Source organism: Oncorhynchus mykiss, unplaced genomic scaffold (assembly GCF_013265735.2).
Source record: "Oncorhynchus mykiss isolate Arlee unplaced genomic scaffold, USDA_OmykA_1.1 un_scaffold_270, whole genome shotgun sequence".
Lineage (NCBI taxonomy): Eukaryota > Metazoa > Chordata > Actinopteri > Salmoniformes > Salmonidae > Oncorhynchus > Oncorhynchus mykiss.
In genome coordinates this window covers 53106-71442 of record NW_023493724.1, presented here as the reverse complement: position 1 = coordinate 71442, position 18337 = coordinate 53106, and the positions used below count along the sequence as shown (strand labels likewise).

Sequence of the window (18337 nt, the reverse complement as noted above, 5' to 3'; positions counted from 1 at the left end):
GGTATCGAGTACAGTATATACATATGAGATGAGTATGTAAACAAAGTGGCATAGTTAAAGTGGCTAGTGATACATGTATTACATAAGGATACAGTCGATGATATAGAGTACAGTATATACGTATGCATATGAGATGAATAATGTAGGGTAAGTAACATTATATAAGGTAGCATTGTTTAAAGTGGCTAGTGATATATTTACATAATTTCCCATCAATTCCCATTATTAAAGTGGCTGGAGTTGAGTCAGTGTCAGTGTGTTGGCAGCAGCCACTCAATGTTAGTGGTGGCTGTTTAACAGTCTGATGGCCTTGAGATAGAAGCTGTTTTTCAGTCTCTCGGTCCCAGCTTTGATGCACCTGTACTGAACTCGCCTTCTTGATGATAGCGGGGTGAACAGGCAGTGGCTCGGGTGGTTGATGTCCTTGATGATCTTTATGGCCTTCCTGTGACATCGGGTGGTGTAGGTGTCCTGGAGGGCAGGTAGTTTGCCCCCAGTGATGCGTTGTGCAGACCTCACTACCCTCTGGAGAGCCTTACGGTTGAGGGCGGAGCAGTTGCCGTACCAGGCGGTGATACAGCCCGCCAGGATGCTCTCGATTGTGCATCTGTAGAAGTTTGTGAGTGCTTTTGGTGACAAGCCGAATTTCTTCAGCCTCCTGAGGTTGAAGAGGCGCTGCTGCGCCTTCTTCACAATGCTGTCTGTGTGAGTGGACCAATTCAGTTTGTCTGTGATGTGTATGCCGAGGAACTTAAAACTTGCTACCCTCTCCACTACTGTTCCATCGATGTGGATAGGGGGGTGTTCCCTCTGCTGTTTCCTGAAGTCCACAATCATCTCCTTAGTTTTGTTGACGTTGAGTGTGAGGTTATTTTCCTGACACCACACTCCGAGGGCCCTCACCTCCTCCCTGTAGGCCGTCTCGTCGTTGTTGGTAATCAAGCCTACCACTGTTGTGTCGTCCGCAAACTTGATGATTGAGTTGGAGGCGTGCGTGGCCACGCAGTCGTGGGTGAACAGGGAGTACAGGAGAGGGCTCAGAACGCACCCTTGTGGGGCCCCAGTGTTGAGGATCAGCGGGGAGGAGATGTTGTTGCCTACCCTCACCACCTGGGGGCGGCCCGTCAGGAAGTCCAGTACCCAGTTGCACAGGGCGGGGTCGAGACCCAGGGTCTCGAGCTTGATGACGAGCTTGGAGGGTACTATGGTGTTGAATGCCGAGCTGTAGTCAATGAACAGCATTCTCACATAGGTATTCCTCTTGTCCAGATGGGTTAGGGCAGTGTGCAGTGTGGTTGAGATTGCATCGTCTGTGGACCTATTTGGGCGGTAAGCAAATTGGAGTGGGTCTAGGGTGTCAGTTAGGGTGGAGGTGATATGGTCCTTGACTAGTCTCTCAAAGCACTTCATGATGACAGAAGTGAGTGCTACGGGGCGGTAGTCGTTTAGCTCAGTTACCTTAGCTTTCTTGGGAACAGGAACAATGGTGGCCCTCTTGAAGCATGTGGGAACAGCAGACTGGTATAGGGATTGATTGAATATGTCCGTAAACACACCGGCCAGCTGGTCTGCGCATGCTCTGAGGGCGCGGCTGGGGATGCCGTCTGGGCCTGCAGCCTTGCGAGGGTTAACACGTTTAAATGTCTTACTCACCTCGGCTGCAGTGAAGGAGAGACCGCATGTTTTCGTTGCAGGCCGTGTCAGTGGCACTGTATTGTCCTCAAAGCGGGCAAAAAGTTATTTAGTCTGCCTGGGAGCAGGACATCCTGGTCCGTGACTGGGCTGGATTTCTTCCTGTAATCCGTGATTGACTGTAGACCCTGCCACATGCCTCTTGTGTCTGAGCCGTTGAATTGAGATTCTACTTTGTCTCTGTACTGACGCTTAGCTTGTTTGATAGCCTTGCGGAGGGAATAGCTGCACTGTTTGTATTCGGTCATGTTACCAGACACCTTGCCCTGATTAAAAGCAGTGGTTCGCGCTTTCAGTTTCACGCGAATGCTGCCATCAATCCACGGTTTCTGGTTAGGGAATGTTTTAATCGTTGCTATGGGAACGACATCTTCAACGCACGTTCTAATGAACTCGCACACCGAATCAGCGTATTCATCAATGTTGTTGTCTGACGCAATACGAAACATCTCCCAGTCCACGTGATGGAAGCAGTCTTGGAGTGTGGAGTCAGCTTGGTCGGACCAGCGTTGGACAGACCTCAGCGTGGGAGCCTCTTGTTTTAGTTTCTGTCTGTAGGCAGGGATCAACAAAATGGAGTCGTGGTCAGCTTTTCTGAAAGGGGGGCGGGGCAGGGCCTTATATGCGTCGCGGAAGTTAGAGTAACAATGATCCAAGGTCTTTCCACCCCTGGTTGCGCAATCGATATGCTGATAAAATTTAGGGAGTCTTGTTTTCAGATTAGCCTTGTTAAAATCCCCAGCTACAATGAATGCAGCCTCCGGATAAATGGTTTCCAGTTTGCAAAGAGTCAAATAAAGTTCATTCAGAGCCATCGATGTGTCTGCTTGGGGGGGGGATATATACGGCTGTGATTATAATCGAAGAGAATTCTCTTGGTAGATAATGCGGTCTACATTTGATTGTGAGGAATTCTAAATCAGGTGAACAGAAGGATTTGAGTTCCTGTATGTTTCTTTCATCACACCATGTCACGTTAGCCATAAGGCATACGCCCCCACCCCTCTTCTTACCAGAAAAATGTTTGTTTCTGTCTGCGCGATGCGTGGAGAAACCCGTTGGCTGCACCGCCTCGGATAGCGTCTCTCCAGTGAGCCACGTTTCCGTGAAGCAAAGAACGTTACAGTCTCTGATGTCCCTCTGGAATGCTACCCTTGCTCGGATTTCATCAACCTTGTTGTCAAGAGACTGGACATTGGCAAGAAGAATGCTAGGGAGTGGTGCACGGTGTGCCCGTCTCCGGAGTCTGACCAGAAGACCGCCTCGTTTCCCTCTTTTTCGGAGTCGTTTTTTTGGGTCGCTGCATGGGATCCGCTCCGTTGTCCTGTTTGTAAGGCAGAACACAGGATCCGCGTCGCGAAAAACATATTCTTGGTCGTACTGATGGTGAGTTGACGCTGATCTTATATTCAGTAGTTCTTCTCGACTGTATGTAATGAAACCTAAGATGACCTGGGGTACTAATGTAAGAAATAACACGTAAAAAAACTAAAAACTGCATAGTTTCCTAGGAACGCGAAGCGAGGCGGCCATCTCTGTCGGCGCCGGAAGTTACAGTATTCAGACCCTTTACATTTACAGTATTCAGACCCTTTACAGTTACAGTATTCAGACCCTTTACAGGTGCAGTATTCAGACCATTTACAGTATTCAGACCCTTTACAGTTACAGTATTCAGACCATTTACAGTATTCAGACCCTGTACAGTTACAGTATTCAGACCCTTTACATTTACAGTATTCAGACCCTTTACATTTACAGTATTCAGACCATTTACAGTATTCAGACCCTTTACATTTACAGTATTCAGACCCTTTACATTTACAGTATTCAGACCCTTTACATGTACAGTATTCAGACCCTTTACATTTACAGTATTCAGACCCTTTACAGTATTCAGACCCTTTACATTTACAGTATTCAGACCCTTTACATTTACAGTATTCAGACCCTTTACATTTACAGTATTCAGACCATTTACAGTATTCAGACCCTTTACATTTACAGTCTTCAGACCCTTTACATTTACAGTCTTCAGACCCTTTACATTTACAGTCTTCAGACCCTTTACATGTACAGTATTCAGACCATTTACAGTATTCAGACCCTTTACATTTACAGTATTCAGACCCTTTACATGTACAGTATTCAGACCCTTTACATTTACAGTATTCAGACCATTTACAGTATTCAGACCCTTTACATTTACAGTATTCAGACCCTTTACATTTACAGTCTTCAGACCCTTTACATTTACAGTATTCAGACCATTTACATTTACAGTCTTCAGACCCTTTACATTTACAGTCTTCAGACCCTTTACATTTACAGTCTTCAGACCATTTACATTTACAGTATTCAGACCCTTTACATTTACAGTATTCAGACCCTTTACATTTACAGTATTCAGACCATTTACATTTACAGTATTCAGACCCTTTATACAGTTACAGTATTCAGACCCTTTACATTTACAGTATTCAGACCATTTACAGTATTCAGACCCTTTACATTTACAGTATTCAGACCCTTTACATTTACAGTATTCAGACCATTTACAGTATTCAGACCCTTTACATTTACAGTATTCAGACCCTTTACAGTATTCAGACCCTTTACATTTACAGTATTCAGACCATTTACATTTACAGTATTCAGACCCTTTGTTGAAGCAGCTTTGGCAGCGATTATGCCTTTGAGTCTCCATGGGTATGATGCTGCAAGCTTGGCACACCTGTATCTGGTTTCTCCTACTCTAGAGTCTCCTTGGGTATGACGCTACCAGCTTGGCACACCTGTATCTGGGGAGTTTGTCCTACTCTAGAGTCTCCTTGGGTATGATGCTACAAGCTTGGCACACCTGTATCTGGTTTCTCCTACTCTAGAGTCTCCTTGGGTATGATGCTACCAGCTTGGCACACCTGTATCTGGTTTCTCCTACTCTAGAGTCTCCTTGGGTATGACGCTACCAGCTTGGCACACCTGTATCTGGGGAGTTTCTCCTACTCTAGAGTCTCCTTGGGTATGATGCTACCAGCTTGGCACACCTGTATCTGGTTTCTCCTACTCTAGAGTCTCCTTGGGTATGATGCTACCAGCTTGGCACACCTGTATCTGGGGAGTTTCTCCTACTCTAGAGTCTCCTTGGGTATGATGCTACAAGCTTGGCACACCTGTATTTGGGGAGTTTCTCCCATTCTTCTCTACAAATCCTCTAAAGCTGTCAGGTTGGATGGGGAGTGTCGCTGCACAGCTATTTTCAGGTCTCTCCAGAGATGTTCGGGCTCTGGCTGGGTCACTCAAGGACATTCAGAGACTTGTCCCGAAGCCACTCCTGCATTGTCTTGGCTATGTGCTTAGGGTTGTTGTCCTGACGGAAGGTGGAGCAGGTTTTCATCAAGGATGTCTCTGTACTTTGCTCTGTTCAACTTTCGATCCTGACTAGTCTCCCAGTCCCTGCTGCTGAAAAACATCCCCACAGCATGATGCTGCCACCAACACCATGCTTCACTGTAGGGATGGTGTCAGGTTTCCTCCAGACGTGACACTTGGCATTCAGGCCAACGAGTTCAATCTTAGTTTCATCAGACCAGAGAATCTTGTTTTTCATGGTCAGAGTCCTTTAGGTGCCTTTTGGCAAACTCCAACCGGGCTGTCATGTGACTTTTACTGAGGAGGTGCTTCCGTTTGACCCCTCTACCTGATTGGTGGAGTGCTGCAGGACGGTTGTCCTTCTGGAAGGTTCTCCGATCTCCACAGAGGAACTCTGGAGCTCTGTCAGAGTGACCATCTGGTTGTTGGTCACCTCCCTTACCAAGGCCCCTTCTCCCCTGTTTTCTCAGTTTGGCCGGGCGGCCAGCTCTAGGAAGAGTCTTGGTGGTTCCAAACAACAATGATGGAGGCCACTGTTTTCTTGATGACCTTCAATGGTGAGAAAATGTTTTGGTACCTTTCCCGAGATCTGTGCCTCGTCACAATCCTGTCTCGGAGCTCTACGGACAATTCCTTCGACCTCATGGCTTGATTTTTGCTCTGACATGCACTGTCAAATGTAGGACCTTATATAGACAGGTGTGTGCCTTTCCAAAATCATGTCCAATCAATTGAATTTACAACAGGTGGACTCCAATCAAGTTGTAGAAACATCTCAAGGATTATCAATTGAAATATGATGAGCTCAATTTCGAGTCTCATAGCATAGGATCTGAATATTTATGTAAAACCTGTTTTCGCTTTGTCATTATGGTGTATTGTGATGTCATTATGGGGTATTGTGATGTCATTATGGGGTATTGTGATGTCATTATGGGGTATTGTGATGTCATTATGGGGTATTGTGTATAGATTGATGAGGAAAACAATTGAATTAATCAATTTTAGAATAAGGCTGTAACGTAACAAAGTGTGGAAAAAGTAAAGGGGTTTGAATACTTTCCAAATGCAGTCACTCCCAGGGTCATGCCAGGGTTAGAGGTCAGGGGTCAGATCTACCTGGTAGCCAGTATAGTCAGTCCCAGGGTCATGCCAGGGTCAGAGGTCAGGGGTCAGATCTACCTGGTAGCCAGTATAGTCAGTCCCAGGGTCATGCCAGGGTTAGAGGTCAGGGGTTAGAGGTTATATCTACCTGGTCAGTACACCAGTACCAGGTAGCCAGTATAGTCAGTCCCAGGGTCATGCCAGGGTTAGAGGTTATATCTACCTGGTCAGTACACCAGTACCAGGTGGCCAGTATAGTCAGTCCCAGGGTCATGCCAGGGTTAGAGGTCAGGGGTTAGAGGTTATATCTACCTGGTCAGTACACCAGTACCAGGTAGCCAGTATAGTCAGTCCCAGGGTCATGCCAGGGTAAGAGGTTATATCTACCTGGTCAGTACACCAGTACCAGGTAGCCAGTATAGTCAGTCCCAGGGTCATGCCAGGCCAGGGCAGGTCTCCAGTAACCGGGTGTCTAAACAGGTGCATGGCGTCCTCTCTGGGCAGGTGACAGCTACTGTTGGGGATGATCTGAAAAAACAATGAGAATCACACTATAAACCTCACTACTAATATATTACCGATAATAACATTTACTACTATTATAATACTATTACTATTATAATACTATAATACGGATAATAACATTACTACTATTATAATACTATTTTTTATTTTTATTTTACCTTTATTTAACCAGGCAAGTCAGTTAAGAACAAATTCTTATTTTCAATGACGGCCTGGGAACAGTGGGTTAACTGCCTGTTCAGGGGCAGAACGACAGATTTGTACCTTGTCAGCTCGGGGGTTTGAACTCACAACCTTCCGGTTACTAGTTCAACGCTCTAACCACTAGGCTACCCTGCCGCCCCTACTATTAATACTGATAATAACATTGCTACTATTATAATACTATAATACTGATAATAACATTACTACTATTATAATACTATAATACTGATAATAACATTACTACTATTATAATACTATTACTATTATAATACTATAATACTGATAATAGCATTACTACTATTATAATACTATTATTATAATACTATAATACTGATAATAACATTACTACTATTATAACACTATAATACTGATAATAACCTCACTACTAATATATTACCGATAATAACATTTACTACTATTATAATACTATTACTATTATAATACCATAATACTGATAATAACATTACTACTATTATAACACTATTACTACTGATAATACTGATAACAACATTACTACTATTATAATACTATTACTATTATAATACCATAATACTGATAATAACATTACTACTATTATAATACCATAATACTGATAATAACATTACTACTGCTATAGTACTACTACTATTATAATACTATTACTACTGATAATAACACTACTACTATTATAATACTGATAATAACATTACTACTGATAATAACATTACTACTATTATAGTACTACTACTATTATAATACTATTACTACATATAATAACATTACTACTGATAATAACATTACTACTGATAATAACATTACTACTATTATAGTACTACTACTATTATAATACTATTACTACTGATAATAACATTACTACTGATAATAACATTACTAATTTTATAATACTGATAATAACATTACTACTGCTATAGTGCTACTACTACTATAATATTATTACTACTGATAATAACATTACTACTAATATAATACTGATAATAACATTACTACTGCTATAGTACTGCTACTATTATAATATTATTACTACTGATAATAACACTACTACTATTATAATACTGATAATAACATTACTACTGATAATAACATAACTACTGATAATAACATTACTACTATTATAATACTATTACTACTGATAATAACATTACTACTATTATAATACTATTACTACTGATAACAACATTACCACTGATAATAACAATCCTACTATTATAATACTGATACTATTATAATGCTAATACTACTGATAATAACATTACTACTGCTATAGTACTACAACTATTATAATAGTATTACTAATGATAATACCATTACTACTATTATAATATTATTACTACTGATAATAACATTACTACTGATAATAACATTACTACTGATAATAACATTACTGCTATTATAATACTATTACTACTGATAATAACATTACTACTGATAATAACATTACTACTGCTATAGTACTACTACTATTATAATACTATTGCTACTGATAATAACATTACTACTGATAATAACATTACTACTGCTATAGTACTACTACTATTATAATACTATTACTACTGATAATAACATTACTACTGATAATAACATTACTACTGCTATAGTACTACTACTACTATAATACTATTGCTACTGATAATAACATTACTGCTGCTATAGTACTACTACTATTATAATACTATTACTACTGATAATAACATTACTACTGATAATAACATTACTACTATTATAATACTGATAATAACATTACTACTGATAATAACATTACTACTGCTATAGTACTACTACTATTATAATATTATTACTACTGATAATAACATTACTACAGATAATAACATTACTACTGATAATACCATTACTACTGCTATAGTACTACTACTATTATAATACTATTACTACTGATAATAACATTACTACTATTATAATACTGGTAATAACATTACTACTGATAATAACATTACTACTGATAATACCATTACTACTGCTATAGTACTACTACTATTATAATATTACTACTACTGATAATAACATTACTACTGATAATACCATTACTACTGCTTTAGTACTACTACTATTATAATACTATTACTACTGATAATAACATTACTAATAATAATAACATTACTACTATTATAATACTGATAATAACATTACTAATGATAATACCATTACTACTGATAATAACATTACTACTATTATAATACTATTACTACTGATAATAGCATTACTACTGATAATAACATTACTACTATTATAATACTATTACCACTGATAATAACATTACTACTGATAATAACATTACTACTATTATAATACTATTACTACTGATAATAACATTACTACCGATAATAACATTACTACTATTATAATACAAATAATAACATTACTACTGCTATAGTACTACTACTATTATAATATTATTACTACCGATAATAACATTACTACTGATAATAACATTACTACTGATAATAACATTACTACTATTATAATACTGATAATAACATTACTACTGCTATAGTACTACTACTATTATAATATTATTACTACTGATAATAACATTACTACTGATAATAACATTACTACTGCTATAGTACTACTACTATTATAATATTATTACCACTGATAATAACATTACTACTGCTATAATACTATTACTACTGATAATAACATTACTACTGATAATACCATTACTACTGCTATAGTGCTACTACTATTATAATACTATTACTACTGATAATAACATTACTACTAATAATAACATTACTACTATTATAATACTGCTAATAACATTACTAATGATAATACCATTACTACTGATAATAACATTACTACTATTATAATACTATTACTACTGATAATAACATTACTACTGATAATAACATTACTACTATTATAATACTATTACTACTGATAATAACATTACTACTGATAATAACATTACTACTATTATAATACTGATAATAACATTACTACTGCTATAGTACTACTACTATTATAATAGTATTACTACTGATAATAACATTACTACTATTATAATACTGATAATAACATTACTACTGCTATAGTACTACTACTATTATAATATTATCACTACTGATAATAACATTACTACTGATAATAACATTACTACTGATAATAACACTACTGCTATTATAATACTGATAATAACATTACTACTGCTATAGTACTACTACTATTATAATATTATTACTACTGATAATAACATTACTACTATTATAATACTATTACTACTGATAGTAACATTACTAATATTATAATACTGATAATAACATTACTACTGCTATATTACTACTATTATAATATTATTACTACTGATAATAACATTACTACTATTATAATACTGATAATAACATTACTACTGCTATAGTACTACTACTATTATAATATTATTACTACTGATAATAACATTACTACTATTATAATACTGATAATAACATTACTACTATTATAATACTGATAATAACATTACTACTGCTATAGTACTACTACTATTATAATATTATTACTACTGATAATAACATTACTACTATTATAATACTGATAATAACATTACTACTGCTATAGTACTACTACTATTATAATACTGATAATAACATTACTACTGCTATAGTACTACTACTACTGACAATACGATTACTACTGCTATAGTACTACTACTATTATAATATTATTACTACTGATAATAACATTACTACTGATAATAACATTACAACTATTATAATATTATTACTACTGATAATAACATTACTACTGATAATAACATTACTACTGATAATAACATTACTACTATTATAATACTGATAATAACATTACTACTGCTATAGTACTACTACTATTATAATATTATTACTACTGATAATAACATTACTACTATTATAATACTGACAATAACAATACTACTATTGTATTATTATTACTACTAATAATAGCATTACTACTGCTAGAGTACTACTACTATTATAATACCATTACTACTGATAATACCATTACTACTGATAATAACATTACTACTGATACTAACATTACTACTGCTATAGTACTACTACTATTATAATACTATTACTACTGATAATAACATTACTACAGATAATAACATTACTGCTATTATAATACTGATAATAACATTACTACTATTATAATACTGATAATAACATTACTACTGCTATAGTACTACTACTATTATAATATTATTACTACTGATAATAACATTACTACTATTATAATACTGACAATAACAATACTACTATTGTATTATTATTACTACTAATAATAGCATTACTACTGCTAGAGTACTAGTACTATTATAATACTATTACTACTGATAATAACATTACTACAGATAATAACATTACTGCTGCTATAGTACTACTACTATTATAATAACATTACTACTGATAATAACATTACTACTATTATAATACTGGTAATAACATTACTACTGATAATAACATTACTACTGATAATACCATTACTACTGCTATAGTACTACTACTATTATAATATTACTACTACTGATAATAACATTACTACTGATAATACCATTACTACTGCTTTAGTACTACTACTATTATAATACTATTACTACTGATAATAACATTACTACTAATAATAACATTACTACTATTATAATACTGATAATAACATTACTAATGATAATACCATTACTACTGATAATAACATTACTACTATTATAATACTATTACTACTGATAATAGCATTACTACTGATAATAACATTACTACTATTATAATACTATTACCACTGATAATAACATTACTACTGATAATAACATTACTACTATTATACTACTATTACTACTGATAACAACATTACTACCGATAATAACATTACTACTATTATAATACAAATAATAACATTACTACTGCTATAGTACTACTACTATTATAATATTATTACTACCGATAATAACATTACTACTGATAATAACATTACTACTGATAATAACATTACTACTATTATAATACTGATAATAACATTACTACTGCTATAGTACTACTACTATTATAATATTATTACTACTGATAATAACATTACTACTGATAATAACATTACTACTGATAATAACATTACTACTGATAATAACATTACTACTGCTATAGTACTACTACTATTATAATATTATTACCACTGATAATAACATTACTACTGCTAAAATACTATTACTACTGATAATAACATTACTACTGATAATACCATTACTACTGCTATAGTGCTACTACTATTATAATACTATTACTACTGATAATAACATTACTACTAATAATAACATTACTACTATTATAATACTGCTAATAACATTACTAATGATAATACCATTACTACTGATAATAACATTACTACTATTATAATACTATTACTACTGATAATAACATTACTACTGATAATAACATTACTACTATTATAATACTATTACTACTGATAATAACATTACTACTGATAATAACATTACTACTATTATAATACTATTACTACTGATAATAACATTACTACTGATAATAACATTACTACTATTATAATACTGATAATAACATTACTACTGCTATAGTACTACTACTATTATAATAGTATTACTACTGATAATAACATTACTACTATTATAATACTGATAATAACATTACTACTGCTATAGTACTACTACTATTATAATATTATCACTACTGATAATAACATTACTACTGATAATAACATTACTACTGATAATAACACTACTGCTATTATAATACTGATAATAACATTACTACTGCTATAGTACTACTACTATTATAATATTATTACTACTGATAATAACATTACTACTATTATAATACTGATAATAACATTACTACTGCTATAGTACTACTACTATTATAATATTATTACTACTGATAATAACATTACTACTATTATAATACTGATAATAACATTACTACTATTATAATACTGATAATAACATTACTACTGCTATAGTACTACTACTATTATAATATTATTACTACTGATAATAACATTACTACTGATAATAACATTACTACTGCTATAGTACTACTACTATTATAATACTATTACTACTGATAATAACACTACTGTTATTATAATACTATTACTACTGATAATAACATTACTAATATTATAATACTGATAATAACATTACTACTGCTATAGTACTACTACTATTATAATATTATTACTACTGATAATAACATTACTACTATTATAATACTGATAATAACATTACTACTGCTATAGTACTACTACTACTGACAATACGATTACTACTGCTATAGTACTACTACTATTATAATATTATTACTACTGATAATAACATTACTACTGATAATAACATTACAACTATTATAATATTATTACTACTGATAATAACATTACTACTGATAATAACATTACTACTGATAATAACATTACTACTATTATAATACTGATAATAACATTACTACTGCTATAGTACTACTACTATTATAATATTATTACTACTGATAATAACATTACTACTATTATAATACTGACAATAACAATACTACTATTGTATTATTATTACTACTAATAATAGCATTACTACTGCTAGAGTACTACTACTATTATAATACCATTACTACTGATAATACCATTACTACTGATAATAACATTACTACTGATACTAACATTACTACTGCTATAGTACTACTACTATTATAATACTATTACTACTGATAATAACATTACTACAGATAATAACATTACTGCTATTATAATACTGATAATAACATTACTACTATTATAATACTGATAATAACATTACTACTGCTATAGTACTACTACTATTATAATATTATTACTACTGATAATAACATTACTACTATTATAATACTGACAATAACAATACTACTATTGTATTATTATTACTACTAATAATAGCATTACTACTGCTATAGTACTACTACTATTATAATAGCATTACTACTGATAATACCATTACTACTATTATAATACTATTACTACTGATAATAACATTACTACAGATAATAACATTACTACTGATAATAACATTACTACTATTATAATACTATTACTACTGATAATAACATTACTAGAGATAATAACATTACTACTATTATAATACTATTACCACTGATAATAACATTACTAGAGATAATAACATTACTACTATTATAATACTATTACTACTGATAATACCATTACTACTGATAATAACATTACTACTATTATAATACTGATAATAACATTACTACTGATAATAACATTACTACTATTATAATACAGATAATAACATTACTACTGATAATAACATTACTACTGATAATAACATTACTACTGCTATAGTACTACTACTATTATAATACTATTACTACTGATAATAACATTACTACATATAATAACATTACTACTGATAATAACATTACTACTGATAATAACATTACTACTATTATAATACTATTACTACTGCTAACATTACTACTGCTATAGTACTACTACTACTGAAAGTAACATTACTACTACTATAATACTTTTACTTTGGATAATAACTATGATAATAACAACATTATGAGCAACATTAATAACTACGATAATAACATTAATAACTGATAATAATAACATTAATGCCTATGATAATACCATTAATTACTATGATGATAATAACATTAATAACTATAATAATAACATTAATGCCTATGATAATAACATTAATAACTATGATAATAACATTAATACCTATGATAATAACATTGATACCTATGATAATAACATTGATACCTATGATAATAACATTAATTACTATGATGATAATAACATTAATAACTATGATAATAACATTAATAACTATGATAATTATAACATTTATGCCTATGACAATAACATTAATGCCAATGATAATAACATTAATAACTATGAGAATAATAACATTAATGCCGATGATAATAACATTAATAACTATGATAATAATAACATTAATAACTATGATAATAACAACATTAATGCCTATGATAATAACAACATTATTACTACACATGATAGTGGAAGTTGCTGTTGACTCACCTTAGAAGGGATGGCTGCCTGGTAAACTCTCTCCAAGTTACTGTAGCCTCCAATCTTGTTGAACGCTGGGTGGACAGACAGACAGACAGACAGACAGACAGACAGACAGACAGACAGACAGACAGACAGACAGAAAGAAAGAAAGAAAGAAAGAAAGAAAGAAAGAAAGAAAGAAAGAAAGAAAGAAAGAAAGAAAGAGAGGGGACGCTGGTGATGGTGAGAATGATAGTTGTGTGTGTGTGTGTGTGTGTGTGTGTGTACCTGTGATGTTGAGGATGATAGTGTGTGTGTGTCTGTGTGTGCGTGTGTGTGTGTGTGTGTGTGTGTGTGTGTGTGTGTGTGTGTGTGTGTGCGTGTGTGTGTGTGTGTACCTGTGATGGTGAGGATGATTGCTCCTATAATCATGACGAAGGTCTGCAGAGTGTCTGTATAGATGACAGCAGCCAGACCACCTGATGAAGACAGAGATGGAGGGAACTAAGGCTTGTAGAATATAGTATAGAATATAGTGTTTAGACCTGCTATAGTGTAGAGGGAGAGGAGGGATAGTAGAATATAGTATAGAATATAGTGTATAGATCTGCTATAGTGTAGAGGGAGAGGAGGGATAGTAGAATATAGTATAGAATATAGTATATAGACCTGCTATAGTGTAGAGGGCAGTGACCACCAGCATGAGGACGGTAGACAGGTACAGGTTCCATCCTAAACACACCTGGACAAACAACGCCCCTGAGTACAGGTCTGTCTGTTGGAGGGAGACGAGAGAGAGGAGGGGGAGGGAGGATAGGGGCAGGGAGGGAGGAGAGAGAGAGAGGAGGAGAGAGGGTGGAGGGATGAGGGGGAGGGAGACGAGGGAGAGAGGAGGGGTAGGGAGGAGAGAAGGTGGAGGGAGGAGAAAGGAGGGGGAGGGAGGAGAGGGGAGAGGGAGGGAGGAGAGGGGGAGAGAGAGAGGAGGGGGAGGGAGGAGAGAGGGTGGAGGGAGGAGGGAGAGGGAGACGAGGGAGAGAGGAGGGGTAGGGAGGAGAGAAGGTGGAGGGAGGAGAAAGGAGGGGGAGGGAGACGAGGGAGAGAGGAGGGATAGGGAGGAGAGAGGAGGGGGAGGGAGACGAGGGAGACGAGGGAGAGAGAGAGAGAGAGGAGGGGGAGGGGGGAGAGAGAGAGAGAGGGGAGGGAGGAGAGATAGAAAGTGAGAGAGAGGGAGGAGAGAGAGGAGGGGTAGGGAGGAGAGGGGGAGGGTGGGAGGAGAAAGAGAGAGAGTGGAGGGAGGAGAGAGAGAGGAGGGGGAGGGAGGCGAGAGCGAGAGAAGAGGGGGAGGGAGGAGAGAGAGGAGGTGGAGGGAAGAGAGAGAGGAGAGAGAGAAGAGGGGGATTAGAGAAAGAGGAGGGAGGGGAGAGAGATGGGGGGAGAGAGCAAAAAATAGAGAAATCAGGTCATCCGTTGTCATAGTAATTGTGTTCTGACCTCTGAGACAATGACAGTCTATTCAGTGACACCAGAACAACGACTGGGCTGTGTGGTGTGATATATCATACTGATATCTTGGTGAAGACAGACAGCATCAGAGAGAGAACAGACAGGGCTGTGTGGTGTGTTATATCATACTGATATCTTGGTGAAGACAGACAGCATCAGAGAGAGAACAGACAGGGCTGTGTGGTATATCATACTGATATATTGGTGAAGACAGACAGCATCAGAGAGAGAACAGACAGGGCTGTGTGGTGTGATATATCATACTGATATCTTGGTGAAGACAGACAGCATCAGAGAGAGAACAGACAGGGCTGTGTGGTGTGTTATATCATACTGATATCTTGGTGAAGACAGACAGCATCAGAGAGAGAACAGACAGGGCTGTGTGATATATCATACTGATATCTTGGTGAAGACAGACAGCATCAGAGAGAGAACAGACAGGGCTGTGTGATATATCATACTGATATCTTGGTGAAGACAGACAGCATCAGAGAGAGAACAGACAGGTAGGTTCTGATCCTCTCCCCTCCGAACCGACGACCCAGGTACTCCGGCATGGTCACGATCTGGAACAAACACACTGTCTGTTTAAGAGTGACGCCCAGCAGAGGAATGTTCAGGTTAAAGAATTCTTCAACTAGCTGCAACACGCAGGAAAGGGTGCAGGTACACACTCTGACTGTGTGTGTGTGTGTGTGTGTGTGTGTGTGTGTGTGTGTGTGTGTGTGTGTGTGTGTGTGTGTGTGTGTGTGTGTGTGTGTGTGTGTGTGTGTGTGTGTGTGTGTGTGTGTGTGTGTGTGTGTGTGTGTGTGTGTGTGTGTGTGTTTGTTTGTCTGTGTGTGTGAACTCACCCCTGAAGACACATAGACTGGTACAAACACCCAAGCCAATGCCAGCAACACATAGGTGGCCTGAGAGACAGAGAGAGGGAGACAGAGAGAGAGAGAGAGAGATGGGGGGAGAGAGGGAGAGAGAGAGAGAGATAGGGGGAGAGAGAGAGAGGGAGGCAGAGAGATTGTGGGAGAGAGAGAGAGAGACAGAGATAGGGGGGAGAAATAGAAAGGTTTCATTAACTGTGAGACTGCCCCCTGTTGTCTGCTGATGGTACTACTACTATACATAATAATCAGCTGGTTACACTGCCCCCTGCTGTCTGCTGATGGTACTACTACTATACATAATAATCAGCTGGTTACACTGCCCCCTGCTGTCTGCTGATGGTACTACTACTATACATAATAATCAGCTGGTTACACTGCCCCCTGTTGTCTGAACAGTGAAATGCTCAGCCTGAAAAAAAGTCTGACCTGGATTTGACAGAGAATTGAATTAGAATTTGTAGAATTAACCCCAACGATGGCACGGTGTGTGTATGCAGTAGGGGTGAGTGGGGGGACCACTGGGGGAGCTGTGTATGCAGTAGGGGAAGCTGTGTATGCAGTAGGGGTGAGTGGGGGAATCCACGGGGGAAGGTTAGTAGGGGTGAGTGGGGGAAACCACTGGGGAAGGTTAGTAGGGGTGAGTGGGGGAATCCACTGGGGAAGGTTAGTAGGGGTGAGTGGGGGAAACCACTGGGGAAGGTTAGTAGGGGTGAGTGGGGGAAACCACTGGGGAAGGTTAGTATGGGTGAATGGGGGAAACCACTGGGGAAGGTTAGTAGGGGTGAGTGGGGGAATCCACTGGGGAAGGTTAGTAGGGGTGAGTGGGGGAAACCACTGGGGAAGGTTAGTAGGGGTGAGTGGGGGAATCCACTGGGGAAGGTTAGTAGGGGTGAGTGGGGGAATCCACTGGGGAAGGTTAGTAGGGGTGAGTGGGGGAATCCACTGGGGAAGGTTAGTAGGGGTGAGTGGGGGAAACCACTGGGGAAGGTTAGTAGGGGTGAGTGGGGGAATCCACTGGG

At 36.4% G+C, this 18337-nt stretch overlaps 1 protein-coding gene across 1 annotated transcript in view; it reads right to left on the bottom strand.

Annotated features, from left to right (window-relative positions):
- Positions 1–18337, bottom strand: part of LOC118948935 (sodium/glucose cotransporter 5-like) — a 105378-nt gene that overhangs the window by 71368 nt on the left and 15673 nt on the right. The window contains exons 4-9 of the mRNA XM_036973573.1: positions 17289–17348; positions 16899–17003; positions 15601–15706; positions 15330–15410; positions 14959–15023; positions 6556–6696 (exon numbers count right to left, since the gene is read on the bottom strand). Of these exons, the coding sequence (XP_036829468.1) occupies positions 6556–6696; positions 14959–15023; positions 15330–15410; positions 15601–15706; positions 16899–17003; positions 17289–17348 (558 nt within the window). The remainder of the gene's footprint in view (positions 1–6555; positions 6697–14958; positions 15024–15329; positions 15411–15600; positions 15707–16898; positions 17004–17288; positions 17349–18337) is intronic.